The 27,460-nt window shown below is 35.9% G+C and overlaps 2 protein-coding genes across 2 annotated transcripts; one reads left to right on the forward strand and one right to left on the reverse strand.

Moving 5' to 3' along the window:
* The first annotated feature begins 38 nt into the window (after positions 1 to 38).
* LOC131435450 (phenoloxidase 8-like) lies at positions 39 to 2,885 on the forward strand. The gene is made up of 7 exons (XM_058603346.1): positions 39 to 577; positions 651 to 1,004; positions 1,062 to 1,163; positions 1,219 to 1,512; positions 1,726 to 2,059; positions 2,118 to 2,361; positions 2,629 to 2,885. Exons 1-7 carry the CDS (start codon positions 50 to 52, stop codon positions 2,828 to 2,830), a joined length of 2,058 nt encoding a protein of 685 aa, XP_058459329.1. The 5' UTR covers positions 39 to 49; the 3' UTR covers positions 2,831 to 2,885.
* On the reverse strand, positions 2,878 to 26,240 carry LOC131434116 (uncharacterized). Its single transcript, XM_058600759.1, has 8 exons — positions 26,235 to 26,240; positions 21,422 to 21,816; positions 10,294 to 10,680; positions 10,108 to 10,237; positions 9,370 to 9,772; positions 9,163 to 9,315; positions 3,362 to 3,597; positions 2,878 to 3,295 (listed from the first exon to the last, which is right to left on the reverse strand). Exons 1-8 carry the CDS (start codon positions 26,238 to 26,240, stop codon positions 3,182 to 3,184), a joined length of 1,824 nt encoding a protein of 607 aa, XP_058456742.1. The 3' UTR covers positions 2,878 to 3,181.
* Between the last annotated feature and the right edge of the window lie 1,220 nt (positions 26,241 to 27,460).

Consider the following 27,460-nt stretch of genomic DNA (forward strand, 5'->3'; position numbering starts at 1 on the left):
TAAATAGCTGCCGAAATCATAGGTTGCGCTTAGTCAACTAGCGTTCGCGATGGCTAGCAACGATACCAAATTTCGTGGACTGCTTCAACGTCCATATGAGCCAACATTCGTGCCCAAGTCCGGTGGCCAGGTGTACTTCGATCTTCCCGATAATTTTCTTACCGATCGCTATCGTCCTCTGGGACAGTCGCTACAGAGTCGCTATGGTACAAATGTGCAAACAAGGATTCCACTGCCGAACATCGCGGCTCCGGACATAAACTTTACGCAATCAATCTCTCGGCGTGGAGAATTTTCAACATTCAACCAGATGCACGCCCGAACTGCTGGGCAACTAATGGAGTTGTTCTTGAATCAGAGCGATCCCGACAACATGTGCGCGGTGGCAGCGTACTGTCGGGACCGAACGAATGGAACTATGTTCCAATACGCATTATCAGTGGCATTGCAACATCGACCCGACACGATGAATGTGACCATTCCAAGTTTTCTAGAGCTCTTTCCCGATAGGTTTATGGATCCATCAGTGTTTCCGCAGATGCAAGAGGAAGGCAGGATTGTTACCCAAGGTGACAGGGTTAGTTTTATGTTTATGGAATCAGTACAAATCTTGTTTTATGGAATCAGTACAAATCTTATTTTACATGTAGATGGCTATTGACATCCCGATAAACTACACGGCTTCAGAAAGAGAGTTCGAACAGAGAATGGCTTATTGGCGCGAGGATATTGGAGTCAATTTGCACCATTGGCATTGGCATCTGGTGTATCCCGCAGCAGGTCCTGATAGAGTGGTCCGAAAGGATCGTCGCGGAGAGTTGTTTTACTACATGCACCAGCAAGTGATCGCAAGGTACAACACAGAACGATTCGCCAACGGAATGCCTCGTGTAAGGACTATAGCTCATTTACGCGATCCAATAGTCGAGGCGTACTATCCGAAAATAATCCGAAGCTCTAATAACCGATCTTATCCCGGGCGAGGGCGCAATATGATATTGAGTGTGAGCTAAACAATTCGGTAATTTGTGGCAATAATAGAAAAAAATCATTTTTACTAGGATTTGAATCGTGTAGAGGATCAAGTAATGGTTACAATAGCTGACATGGAACTTTGGACTGGAAGAATATTCGAAGCGATTGATGCTGGGTTTGCGAACGGGGTGCGAGAATTTTCAATTTTTGTGAATCGCTCTCTAATCAAACTTCCACTAACAGGCCAACGGACAGCGAATACTGTTGGATGACAAATCCGGAATAGACGTTCTTGGAAATATGGTTGAAAACACAACAATCTCCCCGAATGCTGACTATTATGGACGATTACATAACGAGGGTCATAACATGCTCGGATACATTCACGATCCTGATAACTCTTTCTTAGAAGGTTTTGGAGTGATGGCCGACAATACCACGGCTATGCGCGATCCAGTTTTCTACCGCTGGCATCAACATATAGATGACATATTTGAACGGCACAAGCGTCGTTTTAAGCCGTACAATAATGAAGAGGTAGATATAAAATGTACAAAAAATTAAACCCAATTCGAAGTAAAATGCAAATAATTAAACATCGTAGCAGTAAGTTTTTCACATGTTGGCTTTCTTTATTATGACTTAATCTTACCTATCAGCATAGTCCTACGAAGTTGCGTATCATACTAAACCTTTCCCTTAATTATTGAGAATATTTTTAGTAATTGTTCCGCGTAATACGCGTTTCAGCTATCAAATCCGGGAGTGGAAATCGGATCTTTCAGCGCTCAACTCAATCGGACCGGTACCAAAAGCAACATTCTTCTGACGTTCTGGCAACGATCCCAAGTAGATCTCGGAACAGGTCTAGATTTTGGACCGGATGGCAATGTGTTTGCCACATTCACCCACATTCAACATGCCCCATTCACTTACCGAATAAGTGTGAATAATGGCACTGGTTCCACCCTACGCGGAACGGTGCGAATATTTCTCGGTCCTATAACGGATGAAACTGGAAGAACTTTACCATTCCGCGAACAGCGTCGGCTTATGATAGAATTGGATAAGTATACTGTCAATTGTATGATGATTGTACAATGTAAATATGACTTTTGTCTAACCGTCTTGATTTACTACAGTAAACCCTGGAGAAAATAATCTGGTTCGTCGATCCGAACAATCAAGTGTAACAATCCCATATGAACGAACGTTCCGCAATATTGCGGCCTCCAACCAGCCGAATAACGACCAGTTCAGATTTTGCAATTGTGGATGGCCTGCGCACATGCTTCTGCCAAAAGGTACTCCTCAGGGCACAATGTACGACTTGTTCGTAATGATTTCCAACTTTAGAGATGACTCAGTTAACCAGGACTTCGACGAGTAAGTTTAACACCAGTAACTATCCACATCTACGTAGTTTCCTTTGGTTACAGTGGTTATCAGAGAACAATTTTCTGAACAGTGGTTTCAAATTAATAACTTCAAAAATCGTAAAATTTGATAAAGATTAATTAGTATTTCATGTCATTGTCTCAAATACAAATGGAGACGCGAGGTAGATTTCACAACGTAATTCAATTGAAAGTTTTCTAGTATCAATACACTTATAACTGCCCATCTAATAACGAATATTGTGGACGTTTTCAGGAATGCGGCGTGCAATGATTCGCACTCGTTCTGTGGACTACGCGATAGGCTCTATCCGGATGCTCGTAACATGGGCTACCCATTCGATCGACAAGTATCGCCTTCGGTGTCCAACTTGAAGGACTTTGTGCGACCTTACAAGAATATGGCTACAGCTCCAGTGCAAATTCGCTTCACCAACACGGTTATTTCAAGAGTTTAAAAGGATTTTTCTTTTTTCGGTCCTACGTAGAATATAAACAATCTTAGTATTTTCTACTCTAATGCAAAATAAATATTTGATTGGCATAAACGGATTCTACTTATTAATTAGTTGTTGGAATGTGACTCCAATATGTCAAATAGGAAGCGGTTTCTTCTTTCAACAAGTATAATATTTGGCTTGGCTTGAGTCTACTTAACGTCAATAGATGATCGTTAATATCTAGTAAAGCAATAACTTCAAAATCACTAGGTGCTAGTGAACGTTTTTAGTTTGGGCTAAATACAATTAACACATAAAACATGTTATATTGAGATCACTTAAACGCACAACCCACATAACAACACAATCCTAAAGAGATAGATCATCATCTGGTTCCAAACAACTGAACAAATCCTGTAACTGATCATCACGTCTCTTGCTCACAATAAAACTAGACACAGCTTTGTTCTCCTTCGTTTTGTGCTGCAAATAAATCGAATATATTTAATATAGAACAGCAACAAAACTTGCATTCTACGAACTACGAACCGTATTAAATGTTGTTGAACTTGTTTTGGTGCCAGATTCCAGTTCGATGAATACATCACTTTTCTTAGAGCCTGAAACAGATGACGACGTATCTTCACTAGCCTTATTGCGAAGCTGCTCCAACGTCCAATAGTTTTTATCGCACGCATCAATATCAGTATCGTCTTCTTCACAATAATTTTCATCGGCGTTTATTTCATCAAGGTTCAAATCTTCATTTTCGTCGTCTTCCAAAACTGAAAATATAAACACTTTTGTTACCGCGTGTTCCTTCTTCCGATAGCCGTCAGTAACTAGTGCGTCTGAAAAATTAACTATGTACAGTAACAATAGTCTAATTCTGTTCATTCGTTGAATGGCGATTCAAAAATTGGAAAGTCTATTGAACAAACCAAACAAACATTACATATTTAATCAAGAATTACCAAACACGTAATTGGATTTTTTTAAAGTAAAATTAAACAAACAGTCATAGCACATTGAGCTTCCTTCAAAAAAATTTAAAAAGATCGAACCATCACAAAGTTTAAAAAACGGAACGAGGAAAGAACACGAATATGAACGCGATTACCTGATAACGAGACCATAACGAATGCAGTTGATCGTTTAAGGCGCGGACTGAGCAGTGTTCTGACCGCTAACGATGTTGTTCAGCGTACACTGAGATATTCAGTTTCGGATTGGGACAATCACTCAATTTTTTATTGTGTTTTACAACATGATACTAAAATCAATATAACGATGATACTAGTGAATATACATTCAGCATTTCTAAAATTTATTATTGAGAGTTTTGAAATTACGGTTCAAAGGAGGAAATAAATCATTGATAAAATAATCGGAACGGATCGGAATCAGGTGTCATAAAAAATATAAAAGGTCAGGAAACGTTTAACAATGGCTAATATCTAACAAATTAGCGTAAGAATAAGAATACCACTCTGAGGAAGAGTATAAATCTGATGGCAACATAGGACGAAAAAAGGAACGACAAAATAAAGAATAGAAAACACGGAGGAAACAGTCAGTTAATTAGTAAACGTTTTGAATTCCAATCCTGCCTTGACTCTGCGTGAAGGGGTTGAAAAGTAGAACATGAATGGTGTGAACCTATCTCACAAAACCATTCGTAAGCATTTGCGCAATAATAATATTAAGTATCGGAGCACATTCATGAAACCATTGTTGAGCGACAAACGCGCCGCAAAAAAAGGAAAGAACTAAAAAGTGCTGTTACTTTGGATTGGCCATTACAGTCTCCCGATGCGAATTCCATCGAACATATTTGGGTTCTTATCAAGCTGAAGCTTCGCAAGAATCGACCCTGTACTTTGGACCAGCTCAGCCGACGTATAAGGAAATTTTAGAAGTCTTTCATACACAAAAATTTCGAAAATCTTGTCAAAAGTATACCTCGGAGGTGTCAAGTGATTCTCGATGCTAGGGGAGACTGGACATTAGAAATCGCGGTATAAATTGTTTAATGCCTTCTAACAGATCGGCTGAAAAGTTCGTATCGTTTCTATGAGAGGGCGCCACTAGAATTAAATCCATACCATTTTCAGTTAGTACCCATTTTCAAAAGATACGTGTATAAATTTGACAGCTGTCTGATTATTAGTTTGTGAGATATTGCATTTTGAGTGAAGCTACTTTTGATATTGTGAAAAAAAATAGAAAAAAAGGAATTTCGTGTGTTGATGAAACACTACTTTTGATGAAAAAAAGTGCCGCCGATACCAAAAAATGGCTTGATGAGTGTTATCCAGACTCTGCACCGGGCGAAGCAACAATTCGTACGTGGTTTGCAAAATTTCGTACTGGTCATATGAGCACCGAAGACGATGAACGCAGTGGACGTCCAAAAGAGGCTGTTACCGATGAAAACGTGAAAAAAATCCACAAAATGATTTTCAATGACCGTAAAGTGAAGTTGATCGAGATAGCTGACACCCTAAAGATACCAAAGGAACGTGTTGGACATATTATTCACGAATATTTGGATATGAGAAAGCTTTGTGCAAAATGGGTGCCGCGTGAGCTCACAATCGATCAAAAACAACAACGAATTGATGATTCTGAGCAGTGTTTGGAGCTGTTATATCGAAATAAAACCGATTTTTTTCGTCGATATATAACAATGGACGAAACATGGCTCCATCACTTCACTCCGGAGTCCAATCGACAGTCAGCTGAGTGGACTGCACGCGATGAACCGAACCCAAAGCGTGGAAAGACTCAACAATCGGCCGGTGAGGTTATGGCGTCTGTATTTTGGGATTCGCATGGTATAATCAACAGTGACTATTATATAGCGTTATTAGAGCGTTTGAAGGACGAAATTTAAAAAAAAACGGCCTCATTTGAAGAAGAAAAAAGTTTTGTTTCATCAAGACAATGCACCGTGTCACAAGTCGATGAAAACCATGCTGAAATTGAACGAATTGGGTTTCGAATTGCTCCCTCATCCACCGTATTCTATAGATTTGGCCCCCAGTGACTTTTTCCTGTTCTCAGACCTCAAGAGAATGCTCGCTGGTAAAAAATTTAGAAGCAATGAAGAGGTAATCGTTGAAACTGAGGCCTATTTTGAGGCAAAGGACAAATCGTACTACAAAAATGGTATCGAAAAGTTGGAAGATCGCTATAATCGCTGTAACGCCTCTGATGGCAATTATGTTGAATAATAAAAACGAATTTTGGCAAAAAAATTGTGTTTCTATTAAACGATACGAACTTTTCAGCCGAACTGTTAACTAGATAAATATAAATCTGCGATGGCGAAAGGTACAGCTACAGAACTACGGAACCACCCGCGATCCCATTTCAACCAGAATATTAGTTGATTTTCTTAATTCGATTGGTTAAAATTTGGTACAACTAATCGATTGTTGTTTTAACTAAACTGTCATTTTTGTTTTTCGATTAGCAGAAACGATGGTTGAAACAACTAATTTAATTGGTTGAACAAAAATGCTGTCAATGAGTGAAGACACATACCTTTCAATTTCCTTATAGTTTCCTTATATTACATTTTGGTGGGGAAAGGGTTCCAATCAGCTTTTTACAGCCCTGTCCAAAATGTATTGCCCTCCCCGTTAATTTGTATCAGGCCGAATTAGCGCATGCGCGCCATATAAACGCCTCTTTCAATATGAGGAAATTACATTGTTACCCAGCAGTTTCTATTATTTCTTCATGTTGGTTTTCTTACCTTTGTTCATAGTTTGTATTCTGTTTTACCTTAATTCCAGTGTTCTATTCAGCTGTGATTCGTGTCTTTTGTTGTCATTTTTCACTCCGTACTTTTGCTGGCATGTTATGTTGCTTCCAATATTCCTTTCTAATTCTTTCAGCATTTTCGTATTTCTTGTTCCTCATCCAGTCATCCGTTTCCAAAAAAAAAAAAAAAAAAAATTTGTGTTTCATTGATCTTTGTAGGGCAGCTCATCATGGTTTGACGGATAAGAACTGAGGACATGCGTTTTTATTTAAATGATAATAACACTTGGGTTTAATAGTATTGCTACAGCATGTTCACATTTCGTTATCTTCGGTTGATTCTTGACAGTATATTACCATCCGCTCAGGCACTTTTGAACATCTGGTACACTGACTCGCAATCGAAATGTGTCACAACCAATTTGATACAACACACCCGAGGGAACGGTATAATGTATGTTGTACACACAAAAACACTTACATACACACGGGCACATACGCATACACACATACCTACATGTATTCCACAAGCAAGCATCACAACATTGAGTTACTATTTCTATTCTAATAGATTCTAACTAAAATTTGTGTCTCAATAGTCATCTCATTAGTAGAGTCACCATGTTATTTTACCGATTACTCGACTTTCAATAAATTTATTGAGTTAAAATCGAATACAAAATCTTTGCCTCGTCTGTAAGAAGCAATGGAACATAAAAGTAGTTCAGAAATGATTCAATACTGCTGTTTTAACGAACAAAAAAAAAAAAAAAGCTCCAGATTTCATGTTATTCTTGAAATTAATCTATCAAACAGAGATAACAGATCTCACTCTAACTAATGGTTTTCGTACATGAAATGACTAATGGATTTGAGATGAATGGGGGTACCGTTACCCAATTTCTATCTCTTCTATTGGTCGATCGTTAGTCCTGAGCTGAAACGGTGGCCTTTATTACCGTTCTTGCATGCACTCACTCTTACATTTCATTCACACATCATCTCACCCATCAGGTCCCAAACGATACATCCTCACAATATAAACTGGATGAACATCGTTTGACAGCTATCAGTGGTTTGCTCATTGGTTCGGTCATTATTATTTTATTATATTCTACAATATTCTATTTCATTCCACAGTATTCCATGGTACACAAACCACCAATAAACGTCAAAGATGGATTCGATTTACCGTTCATTTATTGTCATCGTGTGAAACCCAATTGGGATACGTTTACTCTACTTAATTTTCACTTCACACTGGTAATAAGGGCCGGTAGTATGAAAATAAAACATAAAAAAGAGCTCAGTTAAGCCCTACCGGCCTCTCCAACCCCGGATGTTGGAGCGTAATGAAATCAACATCTTATTCAAGTCGTTCCATATATTATTCATTTAATTCAATTATGAAACTAAAAACTGTAACGCATATCTTTATCAAATTGTAACGCTAATTGATTGTATGTGATGATGTTTGCAATACCGTCAAGCCCACCAACCAAAGGGAGGGGAGTGAAGACACATACCTTTCAATTTCAACAAATATTTTAGTTGAAATAACAGACGTTGTTATTGAAACCAAATTCTGTTAGTTGAAAAACTAATCGGCTTTAGTTGTTTTAGACAATGCAATTAGTTGAATCAACTCTGCCATAATAATCAAAATATACTTACTGATATATGTCATGATTTATTTGAAAAAAATCGGTATGTTGAAATACATGAAATAAATATCGTTGTTCCAGTTAACTTTATCCCGATACCGCTGTTCGGTGATTGTTATGGAATCGTCAATTTATTCAAATAGAATGAAGACAATTTTCCCAAACGTTTTAACTATCGATGTTGTTTTCATTTGCGTTGATTTTCCATTGCGATTATTGTTTTGCTTTCAGCTGTCTCCGGAATTTGACAGCATTCAAAACAACACATTTTTCAACTACTTGAATATATGCAAATCAAAAACCATATTGGTTGAATCAAAAAGAAAATAGTTGAATCAACTATCGCAAAATTCAAAAACTGTGATATCGCAATTTTATGATCGGAGGATTTTCCCCGAGGAATTAGGATAAATGATGCTTTAAGATTCGTGAAGATTCAGAAAGAGCTTGCTTCCAAGTGTAAAAACTTTCAAATGACCAACGCAACTAATCCTTCTGAAGCAGGTATTGCAGGATAACAGCCAGAATACGATATCAGACGAGAGTCCATAATTTTTCATCACGATAACGCTCGGCAACATAAAGAGGATACCGGACAAAAACTTTCTGAATTTTAGTATTGATTTTTGTTAGAAATTTTACCTTGACTTGACACTATCTGACTACCACTTTTTTCGATTGGTGCACTTTGATTCCTTCTTGGGTCCAAAGGTGAGACGAAATATGGGTAATATTTTCTACTCATATTCGACATAACCACATTACATAACGTTAATCAAGTATTCACGCCAAAAGCAAGGTTTTGGCATTGCATTCTCTTAGTGCATTTGGAGAATTCCTTTTTTATGGTGCACTAAGGCTAAGATCGTATTTAAACCAATAATCCTACGATTCGAGAACGAATATAAAACTTACAATCTTCAACGTCATCGTCATCCTCCTCATCGTCGATTTCAGGATTCTCATCTGAGAATTCTGGGGGCTCTGGTTTTACTCTCGTTTTAACGTGCAGTTCATCCCTCACTAAATCTTCGTCCAAGATTTCGGTTTTGATTGTGTTCAAAGTATCTGGAAAAACAACAATATAACTCTACTTCTTGTTGTTTGTTCAAACAAAACCACCTGAACGGTGTATCTCCGGCTGATATTGTTCCTTTCGTCCACAAACGCGATTTGGTTTCTGCTCGATGGAAACAAACAGTTGACCAGCAGTTCCTTTTTGTCGTTTTGGTGTCTTCGGTGTGTTGGTATCTTCGGGCATTGCTATCGGAGCATTGTAACGGCGAAAGCGTACGATGATATTTTTTCCATCGATAACTTTATTCAGGTTGGCCTTGAATGCACCAATTGCATCGTCTGCATTGTGAAATCTAATGAAGGCGTACCGAGTGTGTTTCATTCGCTGTGCATGGCCAATATCAATACGCCGAGCCGTTGGAAACATTTGCTTCACAGTGTACACAGTGACAGCATTCGGTAAATTTCCAATAAACAAGGTCAATGGGTCAATCTCCTCTGGTTTTACCTGAATATGTCAAATAGAAGACATTTAATGCAATTGAATTTTCGTTTCTATTGCAAATCGTTATTTCCAAGTTAGTAGCGAAGCATATTTATCTTCACCTTGCGCCCTGTCCCAATTTCAAATTGTAATTTGGCACTATCCCAAAATGAGCAAATCATGCTATCTACTCTAGCAGTATTCAGATACGATATGCAAAAAGTTGTTCCATGAGTTGAAATTGTTTTGTTTTGGCACTACCCAATAAAACAACACGCAATCATATAAATCGCGATGTAAATAGTGTGCACGTATTTTATGAACCACGTAAACAACACATCACAAACAACTGAACTCACCGTTGGCTTGGGTTCAACATGCTTCGTCTTTCGCTCGACAGCTATTCTTCCGGCGCCAAACGATATCTTTGAAAGCTGCTGAATAACCCGTTCAACATCCGCATCCGGTTTCAGATGTACCATGCAATACCTAGAACGAGTATGGCAATAAAACAAAATAGACCTTATTCTCGAAAGCAATCCTACCGTGGCGCTGAAGGTCGATGGAATATTACGTTCTCGATGCTAGCTGAGTAACCTTGAACTATCTCCTTGCTCAGTTCGGGATCAGGAAAACGCAGCACCAGCACGTGGGGTGATTTAAGTAGTTCAATGGCCTTAGTCTCAACTAGCAGAGCCTTTACTGCATCGTTTCTATTCCAGTTCATCTTCCTGGGCGATTGCATCAGTTCCGGTCTGGTGATTGAGTTGGCTCTCGTAACCGGCAGAGAACTACTGGCAACTTTATCTGTTTGTTTCGTATCAGTCTGATGATGGTACTGCTGCTGCTTACGAGGCGACCGATGTCCACCGTGGTCTTCGTTCGACTGCAAGTCATCTACTGGGTCATGCGACGGGTCAAAATCGAAAGAGCTAAAAATATTTACCGGTATGTATTGATTTACCATTACATTGTACATTTCCAACGGAAAATTATCTCGAAGCGGTTGGTTGTAATCTACGTACAATTTGGCTACGAAATATCTGTGGTGAATGAACAGCGAACATAGACAAAACATATGTGAAAACGCATGGAAAAGCTGCAACAGACATTTCTCACCGCAAACAGGGATGTATAATAGATGCATTAAATTATAATTTATTCTGTTGGAGTATGCGAAACAAGGAGCATTCCGGTATACCTGCATCTAGTTTAAGGTAGGATGTCTATAGCGGTAAATAGTATTTTCCTTAAAAGACGTCCTTATCTAATTTAAAGTACGGTAACTCTATAACGGTTTGATTGGTTCTATACGGCAGATGAAAAATAAATAAATAAATATTGATGTTCTCGACGGGACGTTAATATTCCTTATCATCGTGAAAAGATTATTTCATAAATTTTGAATTCAACTTACATTAACTTTTACAAGCAGATGATGATTCTTTTTGTCTTTCTCTATAGAAAGGTATTAGAATTGCTGGAAAACCCGACTTTAGAACGGAGCCTCGGAGACCCATAGTGTAACATACCAATTGACTCAGCTCGACGAGATCGGAAAATTTATGGGTGTGTATGTATGTGTGCAAGTATGTGTGCAAATGTATGTGCACCTTTTAATGAAGAAGATTCAGAGATGACTAAACCGATCTTAACAAGCTACTGTTAGGCCATTGATCAATTTGGAGGATCAAATGGCTGTGACTTCTGATTCCGGAGATATGATGGTATAAGTGAAAAAAATCAAGTTTTTAATTATAATTGCCAAATTTCAAGACATGTAGTCCTTTTATCGGTCGAATCATTCACATACCACAATCAAGCCCTGGTATTTCAATAAGTATTTAATGATTTGGTGCTGCATCAGTTTGGTCAAGATCTCTGAATCAATTTTTTTTTGTAAAGAAAATCTGTTATGTAATGTTATGCAATTTTCAAAAATATCATGAATTTACTATACATAAGCTTGAATTGTTGAAAATCCGTAAGGAATGAAAGAAGCAGATAACATTTCACTTGAAATGCTCCGGTTTATACACGCGGGAAAAAATTGCTCTGGTTCTAAGACCATAGATTAATTGAACCAACATTTTTCTTGATATAAAGGAATAGCAAGATTGAATCAACATAGACTTAGCCGATAACATCAATTCATGTAATTGACATGTAATAAATTGTTAGTTTATTTCATCACTAAAATCAACAATAAAAAATACAAATTAATATCAAACAGAGAAAATTGTTGATACTGAAGGAAAAAATTAGTTCAAAACAATCATATTCTAGCTAGACGCCATCATAAATCAGATTCAAAAATCTACTAACAGTTTTATTAATGGAATTTTCACACTAATCACCCAGTAATTCCGAGACTGAAAATCGGATTAAAATTAAATTCATAAATTATCTAAGAGACCTCAAGACCTTTTATTTGAATCTGAGTTTGTGGAAATCGGTTTAGCCATCTCCGAGAAAAATTATGTGCACTTATTTTCATATTTTTTGCACATTTAAAACTATAAGTCCGGAACCGGAAGTCGGATCCAAACAATATTCAAGAATTTTGCATGGGACAACAAGACATTTCCTTTGAATTTAAGTTTGTTCAGCAGGGTGGCAAGTGAAGTTGGTTCAGCAGGGTGGCAATTGAATTGCCGATTTCAATTTCCCAACTTTTTCTCGGATTGCGAGATAAAAATTTCCGGTTTGTGGAATAGGGTCAAATCACCGCTGTTTAGTATTTTTAAATCTTCCTTTATTTCAAGTTTTAAACAGATATCCCATGCCCAAAACAAACATTATAACAGGCCCGCTAATTGAGGATTGAAGTACCTTTTCTAATCATCTAGGGGTACGTAACTGATTTATATTTTTGGTATACATATGATTGAAAACAAATCAATACGGAAATTAGTCAATAAGGAAAAACAATTCCTAAAATCCAGAACGTTCTCGCATCTCATCCGACGTTTACTCCAGGGGTTCCCAAAATGGTCGATATCCTTTTTACGGGGAACGACGTAAACGAAAACTGACTAAGGGGGTCGACGAGGTCTAGAAATCGACCCCCTATTGTTTGATATAAGTTGTTATTTGAAATATTTACGCTAGAAAAGTTGTATTTATTTGACCATCCTCAGAAATTGGTAATATTTTACATCAATATTAAAAAAGCAACAAATTGAATTTTCAAAGGAATTTGTTGATGGGGGTCTGAGGCCTAAGTTAATTTTAGTAAAGGGGTCCATGACTCAAAATAGTTGGGAACCCCTGGTTTACACTATTGCTGGTTGCCAGCATACTGGTGCCAATATACTGACACAGCAGCTTACACTAATGTTTACACTAATGCTGGCAGTTTCTTCCTGGTAAATTTGTAAACATTATAAACAACAATGAAATATATCTTTTAAGTACTTAAATCATCATTCTCATTTTTTATATCGATCCACTTTACGGTACCAGCAGGCTGACAGCCAGCAGAAGTGTAAAGTGAAACAAAGACAATACAGTGGTGTAGTGACACTAGAGTGTCCAAAATGGGTAAAAACGATTTAAAAAAGCCTGAAACTTGACCTGCAAAGCTAGACCAGTAGCAAATAAAATTGAAATCTCACTTAAAGAACGAAAGCATCTAGACGCTAATAATGTAACAGAAATTCAATTCAACAAGACGTCTAACTGTCACTTAAAGAACGAAAGCATCTCGTCTAACATTATGTTTAAACGTGAAAAAGATGCAATTGCATTCGCTTCAGTTAACAACGAGGTGCACAGCGTTGAATGTGACAATATTAAATATAAAATCCCTGTGTACATGGTGGACAATGCCATACAAGTACGCGGGCATGAACTTCCCCCGCAGGCCAACGATAAGTTCGTTCGGGAAAATATGTCGCAGTACGGTGAAATTCTTTCCATCGAAAGGAAAGTATGACGGAATTTTTTCCTCGGTGTCCTGAATGGCATGCGAGTGGTTCGTATGCAACTATGCAAGGCAATCTTACATTATTTGTGGTCAAAGTGGGATACATCCGTGTAACACGCTGATTACCTATGAAAATCAGCGGGTTACATGTCAGTTTTGTGAACAACCAACATACTACGGTACACCTTGCACTGAAACAGCGAAGAAGACATCTTCAACCAAAGACAAAGACAACCGTTCAGCAACGGGAACTAGTGAACCCAGTACTTCTGCTTCAAAAACGCTTCCAGCATCAAACCAGCAATCAACTACAATCAATGTACAACAAGACGCATCTAACAGCAACTAGCAACGAGGCTAAGACTGCGAATAACAAAGAAAACGAAAAGAAAACGGAAAACACGCACAACACCGACGATGCACAGTGGTCCGAAACGCGAAATTAGCGTGACAGAAATATTTTTACTATTAAATATTAGTTTTTTGTAGTTGGTGACTTCACAAAAGTTATTTGTAATCGAATGGCGCTCCTTTCAATGTAAAAAGTTACTAGAGTGGTCCTTATTTAGATTAAAATCTGAAATCTAACTTTCTTAATCGAACTCAAAAACGATTTCATGGTACAACAAAGCTGCAGGAAATTTTATTTCGAACAACTTTGCTGTGAAAAACACCTTTCTATCTTTTCATTTGATCGAGTTACACCAATTTTCCCGAGAAAAAGCAGGGGCTCCTGAAAAATCACTTATTTTGTTCTAACTTTTTTGTGAAACATTCTATGGAAAAGTTGTCTTCAGGAGAGTTGTTGAACTAATTATTGCGCACAAATTTGCTAAGCAAAGCTTTTTCATATGAACTACCAGTAAAAAGTTATGAATGTTTTAGTCAACCTTCAAATATCAATATTCATTAGATGCCAGATCGATAAAAATGTATCCTATCCTAATTTGTCAAACTTGTTCAGCAAAAATTTATTTTCGGCTGTAGTTTTTGTGTGTCTCATTTTTCGAATGAATAATGTATGAAACACTTGTGGGCTAATTTGAGACTATTATTTTGCTAAACGAAGTATGTTTATACGTTAAAGCGTTTAAGAGTTATGCAATGTTTTTGAAGGTAGTTTTAAACTAATTTAAATGAGTTAAAAGAATAACACTCTTCCAATTTTCTCTCTAAGTTTTATTTATATTATGACCTTCCAGGAACCACATATGATATATTTTCATCGATCTGGCATCTAATGAATATTGATATTTGAAGCAGAGGTGGAAATAAGCCCATTTTGCGCATGAAAATGTGAATCAAGATTTCCGATTGTGAATCAAAAAACCGAACACCGTGAATTAAAACATTGGGTAACAAAACAAAAATTGCGATTATATTTTTAAATTGTGGGAAATGAAATTGAAGACTTTTCTAAATTCTAAGTAAAACCAAAATTTATCTTATCAAAAATCATGCATTTCGAAATTCATTATAATTTCTACAATAAATATGTGATATGAAAAGATAATTCTGATTATTTTTATTTACTGTGAATCAAAAAATTTGCTTATTTCCACCCCTGATTTGAAGGTTGACTAGTTTTTAATAAAAAAAACTTTCATAACTTTTTACTGGTAGTTCATATGAAAAAGCTTTGCTTAGCAAAATTGTGCGCAATAATTAGTTCAACAACTCTTCTGAAGACAACTTTTCCATAGAATGTTTCACAAAAAAGTTAGAACAAAATAAATGATTTTCCAGGAGCCACCCTACTTTTACTCGGGAAAATTGATGTAACTCAAATGAAAAGTTAGAAAGGTGCTTTTCACAGCAAAGTTGCTCGAAATAAAATTTCCTGCAGCTTTGTTGTACCATAAAATCGTTTTTGAGTTCGATTAAGAAAGTTAGATTTCAGATTTTAATCTAAATAAGGACCACTCTAGTAACTTTTTACATTGAAAGGAGCGCCATTCGATTACAAACAACTTTTGTGAAGTTACCAACTACAAAAAACTAATATTTAATAGTAAAAATATTTCTGTCACGCTAATTTCGCGTTTCGGACCACTGTGCAATGGATAACATGAGCCATGGACAAAGTGCCCCTCAATCCTCAGTATATGTAAATGCAAGCTCCTCTCTCCCAAGGAAAAGGCTGACAATGAGATCGAACAGTAAAAAATTATGTGTATCTAACAAAAATATGGCTCAATCCTCCACGTAAAGCCTAGTCGCACAAGATATCGATTTAATTTTTCCTAAGAGAATTCTAGGCATCTCTCGTGGAGTAATTAGAAAAATAATAAAAAAGTATGAATTTTTCATGAACGTTGATTTGCAGCCAGTTTTATTTCCAATAGCCCAACTAATTTATCTTCTAAGAGAAATCCTACTACAATTGATCTGATCCTGGCAAATCATTGTAACATTTGTAGTGAACTGACTTTGATTCAGAGCATCTACCAATAACATTCACAAAATTAACATAATCCACTAAACAAATCAATCCATATCGCAATTCCAGGAATGAGTAAACGAAAAAGTGACAAAATCATAATCGACCTTCTCCGATTTGGATGAAACTTTGCACATGGCTTAAGTATAGCAAACCATAAGTTTTGAACCGATTGAGTGGTCAATCCGACTCACGACTGATTTTTAAAAAAAGAGCGTATGTATTTTTGCATTTCACAAAAATTGCCTTTTTCAAATCGATGTAACTCGAAAACCGTTAATTGTACAAAAATAGCGTTCAGATAGAAGTTGTAGGGAATCGATCGGGCACTCTAAAAAAAATATACACTGAAAAAATTATTCATGTACATGTAATAATTGTAGATCTTTCAAATCTACCCGTTGGTTGTCAGAAATCGCTATTCTGTGACGACACAAGTCTGTTAGCCACAGGTAGAAAACTAAGAGTGATCTGCAGTCGCCTACAAAGAAGTTTAAATATTTTCGGTGATTATCTGTCAAAATGGAAAATTAAACCAAATGCAGCAAAAACGCAATTAAAAACTTCTTTTCTTAAACCAAACAATAATCACATTCTCAAATTGAATGGCTTGGAATTGATATGATCTGATCAAGCTAAATACTTAGGTTTAACGTATGACAAAAAAACTCACTTTCAAGGATCACATTGAAGGAACCCAGGCAAAGTGTAATAAATATAATAAATGTTTATATCCTCTTATAAACAGAAATTCTATGCTCTGTCTAAAAAACAAATTGTTAATTTATAAACAAATTTTCAGACCAGCCATGCTTTATGCAGTACCAATTTGGTCAAGTTGTTGTTCCACCAGGAAGAAAACGCTTCAAAGGATTCAGAATAAAATTCTGAAAATGATTTTGAAGCGTCCTCCCTGGTTTAGTACAAATGAGTTACACCGACTCACAAATATAGAACCATTAGATGTAATGTCACATAATATTATAAGCAAATTCCGACAAAAATCGATGCAATCTTCAATTGAATCGATTCGCTCTCTGTATTAGTTAGTCGGTTAGTATATAAGTTCCTTTTCCCCATTACACAATACAAGTAGGTTTAGAATTTTCCCTACACAAAAATCTCAGAATTGCGGAAGCAAATGATGTCCTCATGGTAATAACCAAATCATATATATAATAGGGCTGAAAAGTCATCACTTATGGCTAAATACCCAATTTTAATCTTAATAATTTAATTTTATCTCATATTCCATTAAATAGTTATTTAAAAAATATTCTACTGTTTGAATGATTATCTTTCAACGAGAACTTGAAATTTCGAATATATCTGTAAATTGTTTTAGCTGTAACTTATTCATTTTTCAAAAGGGTTGAAATTATTGAGAAAAAAAAATCATTTTTTTTTTCAGTGTATATGTTTTTAGAGGGCCTATTGATTCCCTCCAACTTCTTCCTGAACGCCATTTTTGTACAATTAACGGTCAATCAATGTTCGTCCTCGAGCTCTCCGCAATAACGCTTTTCTTCGACTTCCTTTAAGCCGCACTAACTACGGGATAAACGGTGCGATTATCGGCTTACAACGGTCATTCAATCGAGTGTCATCTGAGTTCGACTTCAATCTTTCACGGCATAAAACAAGGACCAAATTCTAATACTATGGTATTAGAATTAATCATTAGGACCACATCGTGTCTGTTGATTTTACAATAAATAAATAAATAAATAAATAAATAAACGGTTTCCAAGTTACAACAATTTGGAAAAGGCTATTTTTGTGAAAAATACATACGCCTTTAAAAACCAGTAATGAGTTGGATTGACCTCTTCATCGGTTCACAACTTATGGTTTGCCATACTGAAGGCATGTGCAAAGTTTCATCCAAATCGAAGAAGATCGAGTCTGATGAACTGCTAAGCATTTCTGGGATTGCTCCCCTGCTAACAGTGGATAAGATTAAAGTCGACAACTTTTCCAATTTCGTGAATCCTATTGACATCTCACAGAAATACGAGCATAATACAAGTATTGTCTCAAGATGACATTACTGAAACAAATTTTGATGAAATAAGGGCAATCATCAACAAACTTGAAAACATGAAGGCTCCTAAGATTTATTAAAATTTTTTTTGAATTTCCTATGTTTCCTTGACACTATGCCATCAATTTGGCAAGTGTGTTGAATTCTAATTGTAAAACCTAATAAAAATCCAACAGCAGCATCCAAATTATTCCTGTTTTTCGAAATGAGCTTTCATTGTACAGTTATTGATAACAACTAAGAAAGCTCTGATGCTTCCTGATTGATTTAAAACTGCTGTTAAACCCTTAAAAATCGATGGACTGTAAATTCGGTTTGCCTTATGAGTTTTGTTTTACCACATATGTATGTGTGTATGTGAATTTTATTCTGATGCGGTTCCGGAATTACAGGGTGATAAGTGTTAAAAACAGTATTTTCATGCGTATGTTTTCATAAGTTACAATGCATAAAGAAATTGATTATTCCTTCCAACTTCCGATTCTGACGATATGTTTAAAAAAATTAAATCCCTCGAAGATAGCTTAACCGATGCTAATATAACGTAAAAAATCTTCTGAATTTGGTTCAAAACTGTTTCAATTTAATGGTTATACTAGTTTGTTTGTGCAGTTTCCTGTTTCTAACGCACGGTGGATTGAAAAAGATTTTTATGTAGTTATTTTTTATGACTATGACGATCTAAAATTTTCATTTCATTCACTTTATTTCAATAGCAAACGGTAGAACCATAGGACCTTTCTTTTGTATGTAAAGAAGAGGAAATCGGTTCTTCCATTTCTTAGTAATCGATGTGTAAAATTCGGGCCTAACAAGACAAAGGGGATCACTATCACCGAAAAGAATGTTTCCGGCCATCAACAAACGAGTTAAGTAGATCTGAAGGATTTTTTGTTCAGTTTTAAGAAATTGATTTCCAATTACATTATCAGTAATAAAAACACACTTCATCTTCAAATTGCTGTTTTTACACTCGTCGACATATAATTTTGGAACCGGAAGTCGGAATCGAGTAATATTTGACACCAAACTAGAGAACAATATCAATATTAATTTGAATCTAAGTTTGTGAAAATCGATCGAGATATCCTTGTGAAAATCGAGTGCATATTTTTTTATTCCTTACATATTTTACTCTGTAATGTCGAAGCCGCAAGTCGAATCCCCATTCAATAGTATGCTACGGGAGTATAAAATCTCATTTGTATGTAAGTTTTTGAAAATCGGTTTAATGGAATACTTTTATTTTTTTTTTGTACATTTTACCCTGTAACTCCCGAATGAAATACAATGCCAAGACCTTTTATTCAAATTTAGGTTTGTGAAAATTGGACCAGGTATTTTGGTGAAAATAGAATGCATATTTTGGTTACATATACATATATATATAATTTGACGTAAGTTATTGAACTAGAAGTAACATTAAAATATTTTCATGGATTTGACTCGTGAGTGAAAAAAAAACAAAAAAAAAATCGAGATCAGATAGTTTATTTAAGACTCACAACATGAAAATTACATGATTAATGTTTTAATAAGGAATATGTATTACATAGAGTGTAATTCTTTTCAATATCTGAATGGATCTCGCTTAAACATAAGTTCATAATTTCTTGTCTTGTAAATATAAATCAGGATGTTCTTAATTTGCAAACAAATAAACGATTCAGACAAGGATAACTAATCCAAAATCGATCAAATCTCGAAATTAATTCTTTTTAAAGACGATCTAAAGGAGCACAGCATTCCGGTGGGAGATTTAAGACTCATTGCACTTAGAGTACAAATACATTGAGAACGCTTTGTTGCATTCGACCTAAAAAGCATTTTACTCAATGTGACTACGTTCAGCCAAAACCTACTGTGATTGGGTGAAATCCGCAAGCATTAGGTAGCATTTCCGCTCTCATTGCTCTACATAGAGCACACCGCAGAATATTCTAAAACTTGCAAGTGACGGAAATTCACATATGACGCTACTCATAAACTGACGTCCAACGTTTGGATTTTCCAAGAATGCCTGTGGCAATGCTGCATGCATTCACACAAAAAAATTAAAAGTGTGCCGTATTCTATTCCTTATAATTTGATGTGAATAAGTTAATGCATTTAAAATCTCTTAATATGACGATATTCCCATACCCACTAATTATGCAGAAATTTCTAATGTAAAGGGGTCGATAATATTATAGTCACCCAGGATCAGAATTTTAATTTCATCTCTAGTTCTAATTTCATCGTTTCATAAGTCGTTGATTGGTACGCTCCGCAGAAATATAGTGATTGTTACAGAATCGTGTGAACAAGCCGTTTCGTGTCTAGAACCACAGAGACAAGTTCGATCGCAAGGCCCACTCAGTTTAATCGCCTGGAACTCAGTATGAATTATGAATGGATTCCAAATAAGATGCAATAACCGATTTGAGTCGGAAACGGTTGTTGCGTCTGATTTAGAATCCATTGAGAATAATAGAACCCAGAGAACAGACATCCAAGTAGAGATTGCAATGTGTGTAAGAGATTTAACGGTGATTGGCAAAGCGAACCGAACCGATTAGAAATCGCCCAGCAATCGCTGATGGTCTCTTGCGTTCGAGCTTGCATACAATAGTAATTAAAGCAAACAAAATTGTACCCAACGGTGATTTCAGGTGAATCAGGAAAGCAACTGACAGTACTTTTTATAAAATCCATTGTATCGTTTTAAAAAAATTTGAAAAAAATTTTAACTCTAAACTTCAGGTGAAATTCCATGTTCCCTCAACGACAAACATAGAGATTTAAAAATCGCAACGCACCCCAGTTGGTCAGACAGTGCAACATGATTACCCGAAAAAAAGAATGCTATCCAACAAACTGTAGTCATTCGAGTTTAGTGAAAAAATGGCATTGAACAGTATATTTTATCTAACTCAGTACGAGAAGTTCTGTAAAAGGGTTTGTAAAAAAATATTTCGTATGAATGTAAAGTATAATACTCTCATCTGCCTACGATATTCAATTACCTAGATTTAAACTTATTCGTGTCAAGGTCACTAGTTTGTTTAAAATCTCTTTATAGGTTTATTTTATCATCACGTGTCATATCGTCCTCTTGAAAAGAAATTTCTTAATTGCTATTACTTCTTTTGATATTCCAGCTGTTTGTATTTAGCAAACTCTCCTTGCCTAATCAATTGTATTTAATAGATAACCATCCGATCGATACAACCACTTTTTGTCTTTCTATGTCAATATGACGAGACGAAAATATTAACTTACACCCGGCTACGATTCCTGCGCCGTTGGTAACGTCCAGTATGGAACGGATGCTGGTTCCGTTTTGGTTGTTCGGTAATTCGAGCTCGACTACGTCCTACCGAAGGCTTAAGATTTGCTGTGCCAGCTACCAGCCCGAACAGAGCTGCCGCTTCTTGAATAAGCCTCGGAGGTTTAGGATCCTGACAATTAAACACATCTTCAGCAAAATCCACCAAGTCGAATTCGGAGGTTTCAAATCCGGAATCGACATTAAATCCCTGGTGGGACTTGCCCAACCTCGGTTGAGCCGGTTTAGCACGTCGACGTATTCCAGGACTTTTCTGTGAGAACAAAGAGCACCTGCTGGAAATGCTTGCTCTATGCTGCAATGAAAACTTTAGAAAAACACGAAGCAACTAGCACAATCACTGGCGATCGATATTTTCAGATGCAAAGGTAAAAGTGCAGAAAGGTAGAACAGCTCAGTGCGAAGACGCTAAATTTCATGATGTAAACACGCTGCAATGATAGTTTTGAGCGATGATGACCGAGCTTCGAGCCGACACTTCGTTAAATCCGACAAATCCACTGACGGGAGATGCAGGGATGCCAGGTCATTTTTCCAAAAATCTGTGATCAAGCCAAAAACCTGTCTGTGCAAAATCTGTGCACGTTTCCCGTGCCATACAAGCTGAGCAGAATCATTTTTATGAGCAAAAATAAAAGGTCTCACTATTTCCAACCGCTCTGTACTTTTTTGGTGCTCAACTGTGATCGATTTCTAAAAACGTGCTTAATCCACCTAGCAGTGAGATGATACCTTTTTTTTATCAACCCGCATATGTGTTTTACATGAATATTCTTCGGTGTTTTAGTTCACACTACATTATTTTAATGACTGTCGTTTTAAGCGGAAATTTGAGATTTTAAACACTCATTACCCTGTAATGTCGAAACTGCAAATCGGATCGAACTTGAATCTAAATATGTGATAATCGGTTGACCATTCCATGAGATGTCGAAGTAAGTTCCACTTTAGAGTTTACGGTTATTTCGGTACTTCTTGAGTCGGTATTCAGGAACCAGCATAACCCAAATGGATTCGTACAGCCATAAATTAATGTGAAGAATAAATTGCAATAGTTTTTTGGATTGAAATCTTCTATATCGGTTTGAATTTTGAAAACGAAACTCGGTAATTTCAGAATCGGAAGTCAGAATTGGATAAAATTCATTAATTTTGTATAGGACCATAAATCTTTTAATTTGAAATTTTGTTTTTGAAATTAGATTTGGTCTTTTTTTGAGAAAACTATTGAGCCTTGAGAAGCGATTCGATACTGTAACCGGGATTCGAAAATCGGTGTAGCCGAGGTCAGTTAAATACACATGAGGAGCTCTATAGTATACATTTGATTCAAAATGTTTGAAAATCAGTGTGGACATCTTTGAGAAATCGTTATGTGAATTAAATTTTTGGGTATCTTCCAAATCGAAAACTGAATACCGCTTAAACTGAAATAAATTTATTTGGTAACCGACTATCCAAATTTCCAAACCCGATATACCTAATTAAATGAACAAATGAACTGAGAAATGAACATTTTTATACTAATCGCCCTGTATCTCCTAAACCGGAAGTCCGACCTGACAAAAAAGCAAAATGTTTTATAGAATCTTACGACCTTTCATATGAATCTTAGGTGGTTCTTAGATTTCGTTTGAATCTGAGACCGGTTCAGCCATCTACGAGAAAAATGAGTTACATAGACGGATTTTAACAATCTATGGCTTGTTGGATAGCTATTGCCGTGTGGAATCTAAGTCTGAAAACATTCTGTTTTCAAGGTCATTTGAGACAGATATAATTCAAAAAGTAAACATCCGACCTCAAAACCATTCAATAGCGTTCAGTGTGACGGGAAGACCTTTCATTTGCGACTAGTTTGATCAAAATCGGCTCTGTCATCTCAGAGATCTCGCCTCTTTGTTAACAACACACATACAGACCCATACACATACACACACGGACATTTGTCAGTTCGTCGAGCTGAATCGATTGGTATATAACACTCGGCCCTCCGGGCCTCGGAATTTTTTTTAAAGTTTGAGCGAATTCTATACCTATTTCTTAAATATATATATATATATATATATATATATATATATATATATATATATATATATATATATATATATATATATATATATATATATATATATATATATATATATATATATATATATATATATATATATATATATATATATATATATATATATATATATATATATATATATATATAAACAGGTAAAACTGTGAACATCTGTGATCGATTTCAGAATCTGTGACGAATAAGATTATTTTTCACTTAGCTTTGATGCAAGGGGCAAATCACTCTAAACTCTAGACAATCTCATACTAATAAACTCATGTCATTCCAAAATAATTTTCTCTAATCTCATTTAATCCCAACTAGTCTAGATAAGTTTGGGTAATTTAAAACTAATCCAACCTAGTTTTGCCAAATCTTGTTTGAAGTATATCTGCCATTCGAGCTCCTCTCGCAGAGATGCCATTTATACAGATTTATCTGTATTATACAGATTTTTACATGCGCATACAGATTTAATACAGAGTACAGATTTTATACAGATTTCTCCAATTAAATACAGATTTATGCAGATACCACAAAAAGTAAGAATGAAATAATGAAACTTTTCCGTCTGAGCGTGTTTGATTGCCCATATTAAAATGAAAATTTTTTCGTGCAGCGTCATGAAACTTTATTGTCAGACTGAAAAGTTGTATGACCTGACTTGACGTTGCGTATTGGGCGTTTGAATTCCAAGTCATCATTTTCAAACGAAAAAAGTATATGGATTTACAATTCAATTGTGGTTGATACCAAAAACAATTAAATTTCGTCGTTGAATGTTCTTGTCAGTGCGGCAAGGACTTACGATATAAAGGAATGCTCCTTGCATCTGCCATTCTATAACAATAATCTAATGGAATAACATCTTTAAACATCATTTTATTTCCGAAATTTCCTTCCTTTAGTGAATACAGATAAATACAGATTTTTTATACAAAGCAATAGATTTTCTATGAAAATATCTGGCATCTCTGCTCCCACGTTTACAGCTTCTCATGTCAAAATAATACATTTCCAGATCTCGGCTAAACTTCTCTAATCACATTCTAATCCAGCGAGATCCCTGCTTAACTTTTTTACTCCCGGTAAAACTTGTTTGAGTTCAGACAAAGTTTAGAGTGATTTGCCCCTTGCTTTGATGTGTTTTGCGTTGGATGTGATGTGTTTTGCTATTGAATCGAATATAAATGAATTAATATCACTTTTATTGCTTTTTATGACGTGTTATTTTTATATTTATTTGGATTTGAACCCTTAAAGACCGCGGCTCTCTGGTTTCGTAGGTCGCACCATCCTCTGGATCTAAACTAGACTTGATACATGGCATGACTTATTCGCAGATAAGAATCTTACTCTATCACTAATAGCTTCAAAGTATTTTCACAATTTCACATAACATGTATATATGTTACCAACGCATAACGTTTCAAAATGTTAACAATATGATTGAAGTAAATAAAAAAGCCAAATTTTCCTCGGTGATCCATTTTATTTCTGTATTACTGACACATATTAGTAAATAAAGGTCAATTTAGACTAGCTTTAAATTCTAGAACTACTTTACTACCAAGACATTGATTTAATGCAGCTGTTCAAGTTTCTTGCACTGTTATTATCAGGGTGGCAAGTGACCGGGAAAATCGAGAAAACCGGGAAAAAGTCGGCAATTTGATTTCACAGGGAAAACCCGGGAAAAAGTCGGGAATTTTAGTGAAAAACCGGGAAAAATATTACTAGCTCACCTATGAGTAACAGTTGTTAGCACAATTGAAAAGTAGGAGACAATACCCAAGTTTGCGTTTGAGCGAAATGTTCAGTACAAGTGTTGAAATAACCTATTGTCCATTGGAAATTGGGCCAACACCCCATGTCTCGTTCAACGATTTTTAGAGGCTTGCAGGCAGTTTTAAATCAAACAGGAAGCATCAGAGTTTTTTTTAGTTGTTATCAATAACAGCATAATGAAAGCTCATTTTGAAAAATAAGGATTGGGGATGGTTATAGCGTGATGGGATAGTCGATGCCTTTCACGCAGCCCGCCTGGGTTCGATTCTCAACCCCGCACATAGGGTCAGAAAGATTTTCTGGTCCGAAGAGGCGAATGACCTAAGATGTTAAAGCCTCTATAATTGAAACAAAAAAAAATAAGGATAATTTGGATGCTTCTGTTGGATTTTAATTAATTTTTTGACTAAGTATTCAACACACTTGCAAAATTTATGGCAAAATCTCAAGGTAACATAGGGAAAATTTTTAATAAAATTATTGAACATTTTTAGGAGCCTTCATGTTTTTAAGTTTCATCATAATTTGTCTCAGTAATGTCATCTTTAGGCAATACTTGTGTTATGCTTATATTTCTGTGAGTTGTCAAAAGGACTCGCAAGATTGGAAGAGTTGTCGACTTTGATCTTATTCACCGTTTACAGGAAGTATTTGAGTTCCTTTTTGAGAGTTGAAACTGGTTTCTGAGGACTAGTATAGAATCTTAGTAAGATTTAGAAAATTTCAAAATTAGGGATTTGTTCAGTGAATCTATGTTTAATTTTCTTTTAATGGTCCTCAACTATTCCATAGTAGTATCACAAGAACGTTGATATTGATGTAGATAAAGGTGAATTGAATTTAGTTTGAGCTTTTGGAACTTCAATGAGGTAATGATTTAAATTATGTACGGCCATATCTATTTTTCCCAAAACAATTTCAGGGTTTACATTCGATAGTATTCTAGTCGATTAGTTCTAAGCTGGTAGAATGTATAACTAATTGAGCTGATCATTGCTTAATTGGAGACCCTGAATGTTATTGATTGATCTGCTAGAATCAGATCATTTGTAAAAAATTTCTCATATAGATAAATTAGTTGAGCTATTGGAAATAAAACTGGTTTAAAACCAGCGGATAGTTCATCATGAAGAAATCGTACTTCCTGATTGTTTTTCTGATTCCTCTACGAGCATTTAGAATCCTATTAGAAAAAACCAGATCGATATATTGTGCATTTTAACAGTTATCATTTGATTTATTTGCCCATCAACGCATTGAAATCGTAAACATTGTTTATTGACTAACAGATACATTAGAAAAAATTGGTGTTTTAAAAGAGCAAGTCGTGGCAGCCGAACGGTTTTGCGAAATCTTCTAATACACACATCTAATACATCTAATGATTTTAATTTCAATTCTATTACATGAAAATTTAAAATTTTTGGTCTGACAGGGCTAATTGTGTTAATAATTGGTTTTATGGTTTTCATCACAATCACAGCACGACGATTCATCTGATGGTATCGTTCATTGAGCAGATGTGCTTGCAAGCGACATACTTTAAACAGTAAAAGTCCATATAACAATTTGTTGTACCATGGCCGAAACCCTTGCAATGACGACATCATTTTAGATTCGCTGTGCCATCATCAGTGTTTGTTATTGCCGATAATTTGCCAGAAAGTGGCTCGATATTGCTCTACATTGTATACAACATTTTCAATCTGGTAGAAGATGCTACAAGAACTCTATGTCTCTCAATGCATGAACCGTGAGAGAATTCACTCCACTTCATACTCTTAGGCCCTTATTACCGGTGTCACTACACGGTGAAAACCAAGTGAAGTGACTGTGACCCTTATTATGGGTATCACTTCACGGTGGTAATCAAGTGAAGTGAATGTAGGTCCTTATTACGAAAGTCGCTTCTGTGACAAAAGTAATTACTTGAATGAACTGGATGTCATTATGAACATCACGCCACCAACATTTTGTTGAAAAAAATAGTTTTTTCCACCACAGTGATCACTTCACTATGCGTGATACTGGTAATAGGTAAAATCAAGTGAAGTGACATGTAAGTGAAGTGAATGTGAAAGTGGAGTGAGAACGGTAATAATAGTATGTTCACATT

The sequence above is a fragment of the Malaya genurostris genome, chromosome 3 (assembly GCF_030247185.1).
Source record: "Malaya genurostris strain Urasoe2022 chromosome 3, Malgen_1.1, whole genome shotgun sequence".
NCBI classification, from domain to species: domain Eukaryota; kingdom Metazoa; phylum Arthropoda; class Insecta; order Diptera; family Culicidae; genus Malaya; species Malaya genurostris.

Coding starts and splice junctions, on each gene's coding strand:
- LOC131435450 (XM_058603346.1), top strand. CDS start 50: ATGGCTAGCAACGATACCAAATTTCGTGGACTGCTTCAACGTCCATAT. Junction 1,164..1,218: donor ATGCTGGGTTTGCGAACGGG/GTGCGAGAATTT, acceptor TTCCACTAACAG/GCCAACGGACAGCGAATACT. Junction 1,513..1,725: donor AGCCGTACAATAATGAAGAG/GTAGATATAAAA, acceptor TACGCGTTTCAG/CTATCAAATCCGGGAGTGGA.
- LOC131434116 (XM_058600759.1), bottom strand. Junction 3,598..9,162: donor TGACGATGACGTTGAAGATT/GTAAGTTTTATA, acceptor TTATATTTTCAG/TTTTGGAAGACGACGAAAAT. Junction 3,296..3,361: donor GTTCAACAACATTTAATACG/GTTCGTAGTTCG, acceptor ATTTATTTGCAG/CACAAAACGAAGGAGAACAA.